The sequence below is a fragment of the Cebidichthys violaceus genome, unplaced genomic scaffold (assembly GCF_023349555.1).
Source record: "Cebidichthys violaceus isolate CVI_PGR_0920_01 unplaced genomic scaffold, fCebVio1.0.p SCAF_87, whole genome shotgun sequence".
Taxonomy (NCBI): Eukaryota; Metazoa; Chordata; class Actinopteri; order Perciformes; family Stichaeidae; genus Cebidichthys; species Cebidichthys violaceus.
The window spans coordinates 676,106-690,593 of record NW_027176972.1 but is presented as its reverse complement, the minus strand read 5'-3'; the positions used below and the strand labels follow the sequence as shown (position 1 = coordinate 690,593).

The 14,488-nt window shown below is 46.0% G+C and overlaps 1 protein-coding gene across 1 annotated transcript in view; it reads right to left on the bottom strand.

Moving 5' to 3' along the window:
* Nucleotides 1-14,299, bottom strand: part of LOC137866596 (lysine-specific demethylase 4A-like) — a 15,150-nt gene extending 851 nt beyond the window's left edge. Inside the window, exons 1-23 of the mRNA XM_068702606.1 lie at nt 14,160-14,299; nt 11,548-11,709; nt 11,294-11,469; nt 11,052-11,166; nt 10,690-10,883; nt 9,915-9,964; nt 9,713-9,816; nt 9,443-9,580; nt 9,118-9,335; nt 8,419-8,585; nt 7,636-8,321; nt 7,315-7,422; nt 7,060-7,177; nt 6,691-6,866; nt 6,382-6,583; nt 5,847-5,926; nt 5,088-5,143; nt 4,156-4,264; nt 3,198-3,389; nt 2,019-2,189; nt 1,774-1,893; nt 1,323-1,415; nt 1-1,184 (exon numbers count right to left, since the gene is read on the bottom strand). The exon at nt 1-1,184 is cut by the window's left edge and continues 851 nt beyond it. Coding sequence (XP_068558707.1) covers nt 1,047-1,184; nt 1,323-1,415; nt 1,774-1,893; nt 2,019-2,189; nt 3,198-3,389; nt 4,156-4,264; nt 5,088-5,143; nt 5,847-5,926; nt 6,382-6,583; nt 6,691-6,866; nt 7,060-7,177; nt 7,315-7,422; nt 7,636-8,321; nt 8,419-8,585; nt 9,118-9,335; nt 9,443-9,580; nt 9,713-9,816; nt 9,915-9,964; nt 10,690-10,883; nt 11,052-11,166; nt 11,294-11,469; nt 11,548-11,688 — 3,552 coding nt within the window. The 5' untranslated portion in view covers nt 11,689-11,709; nt 14,160-14,299 and the 3' untranslated portion in view covers nt 1-1,046. The remainder of the gene's footprint in view (nt 1,185-1,322; nt 1,416-1,773; nt 1,894-2,018; nt 2,190-3,197; nt 3,390-4,155; nt 4,265-5,087; nt 5,144-5,846; nt 5,927-6,381; nt 6,584-6,690; nt 6,867-7,059; nt 7,178-7,314; nt 7,423-7,635; nt 8,322-8,418; nt 8,586-9,117; nt 9,336-9,442; nt 9,581-9,712; nt 9,817-9,914; nt 9,965-10,689; nt 10,884-11,051; nt 11,167-11,293; nt 11,470-11,547; nt 11,710-14,159) is intronic.
* Between the last annotated feature and the right edge of the window lie 189 nt (nt 14,300-14,488).

Genomic DNA, 14,488 nt, shown 5'->3' with positions numbered 1-14,488 from the left:
GTGGTCAACAGCTGAAAAAAAGCTTAAACTTCATGAGTGAAAACATTGAACAAAAAAAAAAAAAAAAAAAAAAAAGATGCTTCCTTTAAAACCTCCTTCACAAGCATAACTTTCCATCACCGCAAAATACGATGAATCATTATGAAAACAACATAATTCGGTAAGTCGAGAGCAAACGGTCGTTTATAGAAAAAATGTCACAAAGTTAGATTAACTGCCGATTGTATGACGAGCTGCTAAATGTGGTGGTAGAGGAAAAAAAACCAAAAACATCTTTCCTCCCCAATTAGATAGTCCAACCGTTTCCATATTTAATAATCAGCTCATGGCTTCTAGATGAGAAAAGAAAAAAAAAAAAACTAAATGAAATGGAGGAAGAAAAAAGAAATAATCTACAGAGTGTGATGGGAAACACAAGTTAAAGAATAATATTTAATGCACACAAAAGTCATTTAAAGTCCCAGCCGTAGTTTATAAATATGTAGCCTGACAGGCAGTGGAGGAGGAGGAGGAGGAGGAGGAGGAGGAGGAGGAGGAGGAGTCATTCCTATCAGCAGTAGCCAGAAACAGAGAGGCCAGACGAAGAAACAGATCTGGAGCTGCATCTCTCTGCAGTGAGTCGATGAGGCCGAGGAGAGACAAAGACAGAGAGAGACAGAGAGAGAGACAGAGACAGAGACAGAGAGAGAGACAGAGACAGAGACAGAGAGAGACAGAGAGAGAGAGAGAGAGAGAGAGACAGAGAGAGAGACAGAGAGAGAGAGAGAGAGAGACAGAGAGAGACAGAGACAGAGAGAGAGACAGAGAGAGAGAGAGACAGAGAGAGAGATAGAGACAGAGAGAGAGAGAGACAGAGACAGAGACAGAGACAGAGAGAGAGAGAGACAGAGAGAGAGAGAGACAGAGACAGAGAGAGAGAGAGACAGAGACAGAGAGAGAGAGAGACAGAGACAGAGAGAGAGAGAGACAGAGACAGAGACAGAGAGAGAGACAGAGACAGAGACAGAGACAGAGACAGAGAGAGACAGAGACAGAGAGAATGGGCGTCACTCCATGATGGCTCGGTAAATGACGGGCTCGACGTAGTCCTCTCTGTATCGGGAGTTGATGACCCTTTGCCTTTTGGAGTTCTGCTTGACGTCGCTCTGCGAGAAGAGCTCAAAGCGCATGTCTGACGCCACCGACTGAGGAGCAAGCATCAGAAATAGAAAGTTAGTGCCGGCAGATCTCAAAACACAGAATAAGAGTTATGAAGTGTGGCTTATGACACGTTCGCTTGAGCGTAAACGGTTCAGAGAAAAAAACGGGGGATTGTACGTTACCAGACGGGACTTGACTCGTTTGGGAAGATTCTCATCCAGAGTGTAGATGTCTTCTCGCTTGACAGAAATCTGTGATCCATCCTCAAACTCCACCTGAACACACACACACGCACACACACACGCACACACACACACACGCACACACACACACACACACACACACACACACGTTTAACTGGGTAGTAAAAAGACAACAACATCCAGGCTGTTGTGTCTCATCATCATTTCTCTCACCAGACATAATTAGAGGTGACACTGTATAATTAGACCAACAACATGAAAGCGCTTCCCTTTAACGTATCACACGATGAGCATATTTAGTCAATTTTACTCTTCACCACACTAGACCGCCCACATATTAAGGTGGAGAACCAGAGTAAGCCTGTTAGATACCGTCTATGCAAGTCAGTGCCTGTGAGACGGAAACAAGAGACACGAAAGGCGGGTTTACCAGGTACATCGGGATGGAGTGAGACGCCATGAACTTGGCTCCATATATCAACCCATCCGTCCATCGCACTTGAACAGCGTCTCCCTCGGCGGGTGGACCGACCCGGACGCAGTCGCGGTTCTGAAAAGAGAGCGAAAAAGGTGAGTTTCTCATCAGCTGATAAACGTTGTTAAAGTCTCACGAAGTGTCGTCGCCCCCCCCCCCCCCCCCCCCCCAAACATCTTTGCACTTGACGAGACATTCACCTCGATGTCCTCCGGGAAGAGGTTGTCGCTGTAGGAGCCGTCGTCGAACACCACCTCGTAGAAGGTGGCGGTGGTCAGCTCCACCACCTCGCTGTGGTAGTAACGGCCGTTTTTGTGTTTGCAGATCACCCTCTGCCTGACCGCCAGCTCACGCATGGAGGCCTTGTTGCGCTGGGGAAGGACAGACGCTGAGCGTTAAATCTTGAAAAGCGCATCAATCCACGGGGGGGGGGGGGGGGAAGAGAGAGAGAGAGAGAGAGAAGTGGCTGTAGTACAAAGCAAACAGCGAGAGTCTATAAAGATAAGTCAGCGGTGATTAATCTACTGTAACGACTAAAACAACTGCTTTATGGCACAATATAGATTGCGGACACAAAGATCAATACCACAGCAGCAAAGACGGTACGAGTTCATTCAGTGACACATTAGCTTTATTGCTGCTGAAACAATAAGACCTTTCTCTCTCAGAGAGAGAGAGAGAGAGAGAGAGAGAGAGAGAGAGAGAGAGAGAGTTTAGGAGTGTGAAAAGTTAAACTAGGTGCCAAATTAGGTGTATTTATCAATCATTAAAATGTGACTAGAAATGATATGTTATATGTCACATTGTAGAAAGCACAAAAAATAATTCTTAACAGTAGGGTAAAAAAACAAACAAATTAAAATTATGAGTGTTATGAGTCGTTAAACACAAACATGTAGAAAATTACATTAATTGAGTAGTGGGAGTAGCTGTTGATATTAAAACGTTATTGCATAATCAAAACATATATATATATATATATATATATATATATATATTTTCCTGACATACGTGATCGAACTATAATCCATAAATCAGTTTGCATTTTTGCACTTCAATCCAATCAATGTTGTATTTTTGGTTAGATGCCTGAAATGAGGTCTGTGGTTAACAAACCTTTAAGAGATTTTAACGTTTCCATATAAAACACGTCAGTAAACACCGTCTCGTGAATTTCGAAGCATTTATTTACATGCCATCAAAATATATGAGACTACAAAACATCATCACTCATCGTTTTGTTTCTTCTAGGGAGAAATGCTCTCCAGCTCAGCCACTTTTCCTACGAATCCAAACACAGCTTCCTCAAGATAAAAGCACGTATGACGTATGTAAACCCAATTCATTACGATTGGCCCGATGGCGTTCCACTGGGTTACCTCTGGTATGCTGGGCGCTCTGTGTCTGTGGCAGGTGATGAACACTATGAAGGGCCAGTCATCCGGGTGCATGGTCATTCCAGCCGCCTGGGCGCAGGTGGGGTGAAACGCCGTGGAGCAGCGTCCGTGGGAGCACTGGACGCAGCAGCCGTTCACCTCCCTCTTCATCCGCTTCCTGCAGTACGAACACTTCTGTCGGAGCGGCGGAGACGAGAGCGGATGAGAGGAAAAGTTAAGGGGGTGGGTGGGGGGGGGGGGTTAAAATGAAAGGAAGCACGAGGGGGGGGGGGGGGGGGGGGGAGGAAAGGAGGAGAAAGGAAACAAGCCAAGAGGGGAGGATGACAGAGAGAAAGATTTTTTTTTTTTTTAAAGTTATCAAAAGGGAGTACAAGGCAGGCAGACCCTGACACGAACCGGAACACAGACATGTTAAGAAGGATATTACACAACTTCCTTTTGGGAATTTAACAGGGTTAACATCATAGGTACTTATTTAGAAGTAAATCCATTGAGATCAACACTTGTAACAATGGAGACAAGGCCACCCATTGTTAGAACAAAGTCCTGCGTTGTTTCCAGAATGACTAATGCAAAAGCATACACCGTCTGAGTATTACGTCTCTAACAATAAACACATATGGACCTTGGTCGGGCCCGCCACAGCTCCACTACGCAGGCGAAGCGGCATACGTTATTTGGAAATCATGCAGGGGGGGGGGGATTGAGAAGTGAAAGTGGGTAAGAGCAGCCAACGGGCGCCACAGCAGTTTCACTGTTGTGAAATGCGCGTCTGTCAGCGGGAACCACAAACGGATGCCATCGAAAGCACGACTCTGTTGTTTACGAAGAACCCGATTCTGTGCGTGGGTCTGAGACAAAACAGAGCCGACTGGTATCTCCGCCCAACGGCCGTAAGCAGACGGGGCTTTGTGACAACAGCGAGGGTAGAGAGTCTTACCAGTTTGAACCGAGGCAGCGGGATCGCAGAGAGGTCAACGGGGCCTCGCTCGGTGATGTTGACAAAGCGAGCTTCCAGCACAGTGATGGCACACAGAACATGAACCCACCTGTGTGAGAGGAGAGGCAAACATCGGGGAGGGTTCAGGACAAACAAGCCCAGGGAGCGATGTTTCTAGGAATGTTAGAGCACTTATTATACACGCGATGAAAACACGGTGTGAAGACTACGTGTTAATGTCGACATATGACCTGTAAGAAAACAACTGCAACAACTTGGGCAAACTGCTTTTTTGTTGTGAAACGCTATATGTAGCATATCAAATTATTGAAGAACCTAATGATTGTATACTTCAGTGATAACGACAGACTCAGAGCAGCTGTTCGTGCTCATATTCATGCGATTTTAGAGATTAGAATAAGCCGTCATATTGCCTGCAGTTATGAATCAAGCTACTTATAAAAGCAAATGTATTGAAATATGCCATTTCTGATGAGTTCACACTCAAAGCTTGTTTGTGCAGTGAAGTGCAACCCAACAACCCAACAACCCAACTCGCAAAAACGTGCCTTTAATCAACCGATCCTGACCCGAAACTTTATGCATTATAGCAGCACAAACTGACAAATACATCTTTAATATTAAGATTGTGTTCGGTTAAAGAATTCATAAATGCGACAAAGACTCTTCCCGTATTTAACCATCTGAACAAACAAGGTTTAAATCCTATTTCAAAAAGGAAATGCGTGACGTTGCACATTTAAATATGACGTATTCTTCTTGTCTCGTATGCTGTGGTTCTAGATTCGGGACCGGCTCAGATTACCAGGACTGCAGTACACGTATGACAGAAGCTCACAGTTCGGTAGCTTCTGTAATACATTCATTCATGCTGTTCAGCGGCAGCACTTCGGTCCGATCGGATTTCTTACTTGTCATCGTTGGCTCTCTGCAGAGCTCCGCCTCTCAAGGAACACAGACAGCAGTCCTGGAGGAAGACCAACACGAAACAATGCACCGTCAAAAATACACCCCTAAATCCTGATGTCTGGATATACACGATGTTCTACTCTCTGTTATTTATAGCTTAAACTGCCGATAACAGCCTGCTCTACTGGACCATATGGACAGGTTCTGTGCCCTAAAAAAACAAACAAACACAAGAAGTGCTGCTGTTAACTGACAACTTCCATATGCTGTTATAGCTTCTGATCAAACTTTCCTGCCACAGCAGTTCTAGTCTCCATAATACAGAAACCACCACAGTGAAATATGCTAAATATTACAGGAAAGCGTAAAAAGAAATGTCTCAGTCCGGTAATCACAGGTAGTTCTTTACAGTTAAAAGTGAAGCATCGCCCACTGCTGGTCAGAGGCGTTTGTGCTGCAGTAGGGCCACATTCCTCACATTTCAATCTATTGTTCGGAGCCAGCAGGACCGCTGAAAGCAAACGGGAAACTTAAAAGATACATTTTACAAACAAAGTCGGGGGGGGGGGGGGAAACAAAATCCTGCATAACAATAAACACAGAAAGGAAAAGGGACGCCGTCTCAGAACACAGGAAGCGTATGTTGTATATCGCAAGGCGACACAGCCCACTCTCTTTTTTTTTTAAAGTTTGTCTATAAATAGTTTAACGAGCAATAGAAATAACGACCGTCTACTAAAAAGGTTGCCAGATGAACCGACCTCTGTGGCGGCGTCGGCCTCACAGCGGGCGCACAGCCAGTCGTCCAGCTCTGCTTCGTCTCCAGAGACGCCGTAGCAACCTGAGCGAGACAAGAAACGTGTCGCACATTCACAAGCTCCATCCCACAGAGCGGGGGGGGGGGGGGGGGGGGGGGGGGGAATAAAACAGTACTGGGGAATACATAAATGAACACAAATAATAACATATTGCAAATTAAACTCAACTAAAAGCTTTTAATTCAGCAAAATAATGAATTTCAGAAAGGCGCTGTGTGTCAACGCTGTGTAAAAGCTCTGAATTATTTAGTGTGGCTGTTCCTGTATTTATCCATAATCCATTTATGGTCTTAATTAAGTGATTGGCAGTTTTTTTTAATGAAACTGTGTCTTAACAGTAGTTTTAAGCTGAAGAATAACAAAATATCTGAACGTATCTGTACGCCAGATGAATTGAGTTTACCGACCCCTGAAGTGATCCTCCCAATGTTTAATGGCTACCTGTCCGTCACAGTGAAAGAGGGGGGGGGGGGCTTACTTGTGTGAACGCGGACGCAGCACTGAGCACAGCTGACCAGCCGGCTGGTCCCGTCCTCCGCTACGTGAGGGTTAAACAGCTGTCCCTCCCCGTTATCGTTGGTCTTGCCAGATTGGGTGTTGAAACACATTTCGGGGATGAGCGGCTTGGACCACTGGCGGCCCCCAGGACGGTTCACCAACGTCACGCTGGTGGACTCAGACTGGAGGGGGAGGAAATCCGGAGGATCGTTATGCGATAATCCGACGGCTACCATCCTCACAGCGAGATCACGACATTGATAAAAAAAAAACATGGCGGTGGTGTCACCTGGTGGTAAGTGTAGAAGAGCAGGCAGATGGAGCAGTAGGGGGCCTGCTGGCCCGCGCTCTTGTTGTACTCCCGCTCTGCCTCAGGGTTGTACGGGCGACACTGCCACAGCTGGGTTAACGGCTTCGCCCACTCCTCTTTCTCCTCTTGCTCGAACTCCTCGTCTACGAACTCTTCTGCAGATGGGGTGAAGAACAAGTGTGAATGGAGGAGGAGGAGGAGGAAGACGGTGGCGGAAGCATAAGAACTCAAGCCATGAGAAGAAAAAAAAAAATGGAAGTAGAATAAAATGGGCAGAACAAGACATATTATTACTGTAAATATGATGTTGATTAAATCGACTATTATGCAGATGGAACAACGGCGTACCATCGTCGCTGTGCACCTCCCTGATTAGTGGGTGGTGGCGGGGCAGCTTGCAGAGCTGGGCCTGCTGCTGTTGCTTCTTCACGACTGACTTGCAGTACGACTGCTCTTCTGACACCTGCTGGAGGAAGACGTGTATAGCAAGACACAACTTTTAAAAAAAACAACAAAAAAAACAACACACATTTATTAAGACATTTAGGGGGCTCTGGACTGGTATCCCTTGGGAGGATTTGGTCCCAGCTAGTAACTACTTACGTGATGATTGTGAGGGATCACCTTCACCTCATCACAGACGGGTTTGTTGACAGGAACGGTGTCATTCAGGATGACGATGCCACTATCCACAAGGGGGGATTGGTTACTCTGTAGATTGAACAGCATAAACGACATTAAAACATTCGGGCAGACTTCGGAATAATAACTGATAAGACTGTGTTCTGTCACACAAAGAATTGTTGTGTGAGTGACACAACAATTGCACCATTAAAGAGCCACCAGTAAGTCCTCTTCTTTAGTACCTACCCTACATTTCATAAAACGAATGTTCTATTAAAAATAAACCTAAAACAAACGGACCTTTCGCTTGTTGTTCTTGGGGGCCTCCGTCACCGTTCTGTTCATCTCTGCGGGACATAATTGTGTCCAAGTGGCGGCAGAATTGCAGGTGGGCTCAACTTCAGGCTTCTTCACTTCGGCTTGAGCCTCTGCAGGCGTCGGCATCTCGGGTCTGTCCTCCTTTCGGACCGGCTCCGCGAGACCCTCTGCTCCCGGTTGATTCGGCGCTGCGGCGGCGAGAACGATCTTGGATCCTGGCTGTGGCGAAAACTGAATCCGTGTGTGCGACAACGTGCAGGCTTTGTGCTGGAGATGACGGGGTTGATGCTCTCTAGCATAGCTGTGGACCTGCAGCTGTGTGTGCGACTGCTGCTGCTGCTGCTGCTGCTGCTGCTGCTGCTGCTGCTTCTGCTTCTCTAGAGCGTAGCTGTGCACCTGAAGAGTGTCTTTTGGACTCAGAGTTCTGTGGAAGAGCAGGCTCGCTACCCCCATTTTGCGGGCGGGCTGAGTGCTGGTTTCTGTCCACGAAGGTGCTGCTGAAACGGATAAATATCCGTTTCTGGGCTGGGACTGAGATGAGATCGCAGGCGCGCGAGTCTTGGTGTAATGCGGAGGGCGGCCTACATCACTGTTACTGTGGGTTAGGCTCCTGTGAAACGGATCCAATAAAGTGAGCTTGGTTGGGGTGACAATCAACTTTGGCGGGCCTGTAAATTGAATTAGAGATGTCTTGTTTAGGAAGGGACTACTTTCATTACACGTAACGCATAAAATGTGCTATTTTAGGCTTGTAAAAAGTGATACCTTTATTTCTCTTGCCGTCTTGTGACGTAGCGCGCGGAGGTATAAGGCTGAGCCTGGGACGCTTCCCATACTGCTCCACATCGTCCTCATCTTCATCCTTGGGAACGACCTCCTCGGGGACCTCCAGACAGACTCGGTGTCTCTTGGTCTCTATCCTCTGTGTAGCGCTGAGAACACAAACAAACAAAACAAAAGGGGACAGAGGACTAAGAACTCCAGGGAACAAAGAAACATTTGGTTTTTTTCTGCTGCTTTGAAATTAAACCTCGTTAAAACTAAAATGTTAATACTAGAATTCAACGCAAAAACTACAGCTTTAAAAAGTGTATCGGACATTTTTTCAGTAGGTTTTTCCTGTGTGTGTGAAAAAAACAATATGCAAGCTAATAATTCTGGCAGGAAAAGGGTAAAGCTGTATGCGAGTGTGGAGCAGGACATTAAGCATGTCCCTGTAGATTATGAATAAATGAAAGCCGTGATTTGTTTTTCGTCTACAATAATTAGTATTGATTTCCTCTGCTGTCACTGGATCTTTAAGCTAAAAGCAACTGGCATCAAGCAACTATATATTGTATATTCTAGTGTAAGTAGTGTCTAACAGGGTTCACAGCTCCTTTAACAGAATATCTAGCTTTCTTCACCATCGCTTTACAAAACTCCAACCTTCCATAGCAGACATTTCCGCAGTAAATGACCGACCTCTTGCGCTCCCCGTCATCCCCACAGCTCTCAGCGGAGTAACTGGTGCCGATGTCATTGAAGGACTCCCCCAGGAACTCCTTGGCCTCCGGGGTGGGCCGGGTGTGGTCGATGGGCAACACATCTCGCCCCGCCAGCCACTGCTCATAGCGATCTGGCTGGAATTTCTTCACGAATACATCCATAGAAATCTTCACCATGTCTCTGCGGCATGAGCACTAAAAGGGAAGAAGTGATGTAATCTATAAGCATATAGTTGATAAGACTGCATGAATGTATATTAGGATGGGTCTGGTTTTCTATGCGGTCACTTGGCGGTCCTCACCAGAACAGCTTGCTTGCCGTACTCAATCCATCTCTCTGTGGCGAAGTTGGTGGACTCTGCACAGTTGAAACCGTGGTTGAAACCAGCGTGATAGGCATAGGGGAACGTCACCATGAACTCTCCCGCCTCCTGAGTGATCTTCAGGAAAGGTCAAATGTTTTTTTGTTTTTTTTTAGTAAGTGCCGTTTTATACGTTTGGCTTTGTTCAGTGGGTGTGAAGAAAAGGCCCTCGAACAAACAAACGAACGAACAAAACGATCTACTTCGTACCTTTTCAAACGGAATGCCGTACTTCTTCAGTATCGAGGGAGAGATGAGAGTCATCTTGTGCCTTAAAAAAGCCTCACAGTTTTGGGAGCTACCAGGAAAGAACCCTAGAAGGAGAGAGAGGATGTTAAAAGTCCATGATGGTGAACAGCCTTATAATAAATATATATATCCATCGACAGATAATACTGTGTTGGTCTCTTACCTTTAGCCAAACGCTCCAATCGTTTCCCATGCTCTGGAGGAACACAGTACCTGCGCAGATTCAAATCAGTCCTCAATTAGTCACAGTAAACTGATATATCGGATTCATGTATCTACTACACAACGTGGTGTGGTGGCTAGCACAGTCGCCTCACAGCAACTTTTCCCCAACCGTAACCACGGTCACATCCTGGACCCACCACCGACCACCTCAGCATCAGACGTGATACACGCGCGTCTCGTTTACGTTCTAAGCTAGGCTAAATACTAGCGGCGTTCTGGTGAGGGCGGCTGAGCTTCAGCAGCCGAACATGGATTAAATCTGACCAGCGCACCCTTGGATTAAAAAGGCGAACGTATGGAAGCATTTTCGCTTCTTCTTCCGCCAAAAAAAAAAATCGGGAAGGGGCGAATCACGAAGTACATTGCGACTTTTATTGCACCCCTTAATACTGCTCGGTCCACCTACTACTCTGGCATCATCGCCCACCCCCAAGGTGCTTTTCTCCATAATAAGTAAACTTGTCAAACCTGTGGACAAGCTCTACCATCCCTTCACAGTAGAGACATTTAACTACTTCCTGTCATTCTACAAAGAAAAAAATTGAGACCATCTACGACCGACTGGCCACTTCCAGCGAACGCCACGTCAATCACATCACAAAAAAAGGCTTTCTAACTTCTCACTAACATTGTTTTAACAATTGTATAGGATGTGTAAGAAGCAAAATGCTTTATTTCTGCATCTGCTCAAGAAAAGACGTTTGTGTCCTTACCATGATTTGGGCTCTCCAAAGTGCAAGTAGTTGATGCTGTAAAGGTCCATGTCCTCGGTGTGCCATGCGAAGGTGGTCTTCCACATGCCAAAATACAAGTAGGGCGTATTTACACCCTCGATAGTGATGCCGCTTTCACATTCCACGGTATCCAAAATAGTGTCAAGATGGCAAATGTTCCATTCTTTGACGTCCTGCAGAAGTGGAGCAAACGATACAAAAATCAAGCAGATGAGACTTGAAGTGGTGATGAACACCACTGGGTTCAGTAATGCACCAGGGACACCGTCAGCAGTCGGGAAAACCCATCAGAATTGTGGAATATTCACTATAGCAAAGACGTCCAGGAGATGTCAACTCACAGGGCCGTATAGAGATCCATTAACGTCAGCCCCGTATATGGGAGGGTTAAAGGTCACGTTCTTCCAGTACTTCCTTTCCAGCTCCTCAAAGTCATCATAATGTGGACTACAGAACCTATAAAAGAAAAATGGGTGATCAACACCAACACCATTAGTTAACTTCAACCATCAAAAGGTTAAAAATGTAGTTGGTAGATTTCAAATTGCAGATTTAACAGATTTTCCATTTCTGGAATTCTCACTTGTCACTGTTGGCAATCTTGCGAAACTCTCTGACGGTCATGGACTTCTTCTGAATGTTGTACTGCGTGAAAAGGCCCGACTGGCCCGTCACCACCTGCTGAATGGGCGCAGGGATCACCAAGTCGTCTATATCGTCATAAGAGCTTCTGGGCTTCCATTCCTTTGGTGGGACGATCTTGGAGGAGGAAAGTGGACAGTGTGTTAGACACTAGAATGTCTGTGTGAACACATGCAGTGCATCAGTAGTACTTACTTTAGCCAGGCCTGCTTTGTGTGCTCCTTGGGACTCCACATATGCAATGTAGCGGCTGAAGTTCTTGAATTCCTCAGGAGTGGGGTAAAAAGTCATGATCCCCTTGGAGCCATTGTTTTGGGAAATCACCTCTGACGCCATCCCAAAACTCAATGGCAGGTCCTGCAAATTGTGAATAAATGTTGTGATGGCACGATGATCTTAGATCAGTTATTCCATTATCCGTTTTCTACCACAGACAGGTATCTTTAACTGGATCTTGCCTTATTTGGCCTTAACTCTTAATGTTAAAACTTAATTGAATAATTGAAAACTGCTATCTACAGTTCAATGATTACAACAATATTGAATAGTAAGTAGCTAGAACAAGATAGCATTACATATTTTGGAAGATTTATTTTTCAGAATTTCCAAAACCTACTTACATTTCAAACACACTAACATTAACTGCTTGGTAACCTGACAATGGCTCAATAACGTTACATCTTTAAGTACAGCAGAGTTAAGCCTGGCACTCTGTGGCAGCTAGTGACACTCCTGACAACTCGTGGCATCCCTCAACCAACGTGTGGCACCCCTCAACCAACGTGTGGCACCCCTCAACCAACTCGTGGCACCCCTCAACCAACGTGTGGCACCCCTCACACAACTCTTGGCACCCCTCAACCAACGTGTGGCACCCCTCACACAACTCGTGGCATCCCTCAACCAACGTGTGGCACCCCTCAACCAACGGGTGGCACCCCTCAACCAACGGGTGGCACCCCTCAACCAACTCGTGGCACCCCTCAACCAACGTGTGGCATCCCTCAACCAACTCGTGGCACCCCTCAACCAACGTGTGGCATCCCTCAACCAACGGGTGGCACCCCTCAACCAACGGGTGGCACCCCTCAACCAACGGGTGGCATCCCTCAACCAACTCGTGGCACCCCTCAACCAACTCGTGGCACCCCTCAACCAACGGGTGGCATCCCTCAACCAACGGGTGGCACCCCTCAACCAACGTGTGGCACCCCTCAACCAACGTGTGGCATCCCTCAACCAACTCGTGGCACCCCTCAACCAACGTGTGGCATCCCTCAACCAACTCGTGGCACCCCTCAACCAACTCGTGGCACCCCTCAACCAACGTGTGGCATCCCTCAACCAACGTGTGGCACCCCTCAACCAACGTGTGGCATCCCTCAACCAACGGGTGGCACCCCTCAACCAACGGGTGGCACCCCTCAACCAACGGGTGGCACCCCTCAACCAACGGGTGGCACCTACTGACACCTACATCTAGGCACAGGAAGCGGTAAGATATTTGACTTGTATTGTTGGATTACATATTTTAACATTCAGGCATAACCACTTAACTATGTCTGCTGATATTTAGATGCCACGAAAACGTAAAAAAAAAAAGAAAAAAAAAAAGAACACAAATAAAGTGACTTTTTTCAGACTTTTGTATTACATTTTCTTTTCATTATTATAACTGTAAATGACTGTAAAAGTAAAGATTTTTTTAGGACTGTATCTTGTTCCTTTTTATTTCAAAGTTAGCAAAATTGTTATTACATCAAATGAATTGGAAACAACAAAGTACAACGTGGTTGCTCTACGGATGTATAAAGAGAACGGGGGGGGGCTCAGGGGGCTCATTGTGGCCCTACCTGCTCAGCCGCGTCTTGACGGGTGACGAACGAGTGACGCTCGCCACTGCCACAAGTATATAAGCTACACGTTATTGACATTGCACATTACTCCTATGTTGTATTCTAAAAATGATATCTCAGGTTCTGAATAGTAGAGAGAGCACAACTTAATCGTCATGTGTCACTGTCGTATGTTACGTGTTAGCATACCTAGCCTGGAGGCTGCACAGCGCTGGGAACAACCGTGACCGTCCCCGATTGGTTCAACCTGCGTCTCTTTAATTCTGCCCCACAGTGGAAGCCCAGCTAACGACATTAGCTTATTTGCTAACTTGCTAAAAGAAACAGGGGGCTAATTCGTACAACAAACATGCATCGCATATAGCCTAGCATGGGCTAATCTGATAGCATAATGTTTTCACTAGTATTCAAGTTAACGTTCTGGTCACGCAACGTAAGTTACACGATAGCCACAATTAACGCACAACGTTACTACTGCACTTGGAGTGAACTTGCCGTATTGCTCTCATGGTGTCTAAAAGGGGAGAGTGATCATCATAAAACTAGTTAGCCAGTTCACGTTAGCACCGTGATTGGGTGAAGACTACTTCCTGTATAACAGAACAAACCACCGCTGCGTTACATCCTTCCAAGCTCATTCGTGTAGTGTGCCATTAGCAAACTTGGATACAGCTAGCGTCACCGTTTTCGTAGGTTATAAAAACGGAGCCATCTTCTTTCTATAAACAAAATGCAACAAGTTTTTGACTTTACTTGCTATACAAAACGTGAAACTACCAGTTGCCAAAATCAGTGGAAGCAATTCCAGGAAATAGTCTACACCGGACCCCTTAGCATCGACATTAGCTGTCGAGCAGTTCCGGGCTAGTTTAGCCATCAGATTAGCATTGTGAGTTAAGAAGCTAACATTCTGAGGCAGCCGTAATATAAACTAGACATGCAAAAACTTACCACCTCCTCTTAGTTGATTATGACGTTATTCCTTTGCGGTGCAAATATCTCGTAATCGCTAGAAAGAGCAGTCAGTGGCATACGAGAAAGAAGAGAGCCTGCTAACTAAGCCCCCAGTGAATAGATCACTAGCCTCCATTACCACGTCTACGCATGCACACACGCATCTCGGATTGTGTTTACCACAACACGCTGGGGACACGCTCAGCCAATCAGAGGGCTGCTATAGTATCTCGTGGGTCTCTGAGTGGATTTTTTTTCATTTTGTAACGATTGTAAATATTAACTTGATTAACCAAGCTATTGTCTATGTTTCTGCACTTTGCAAA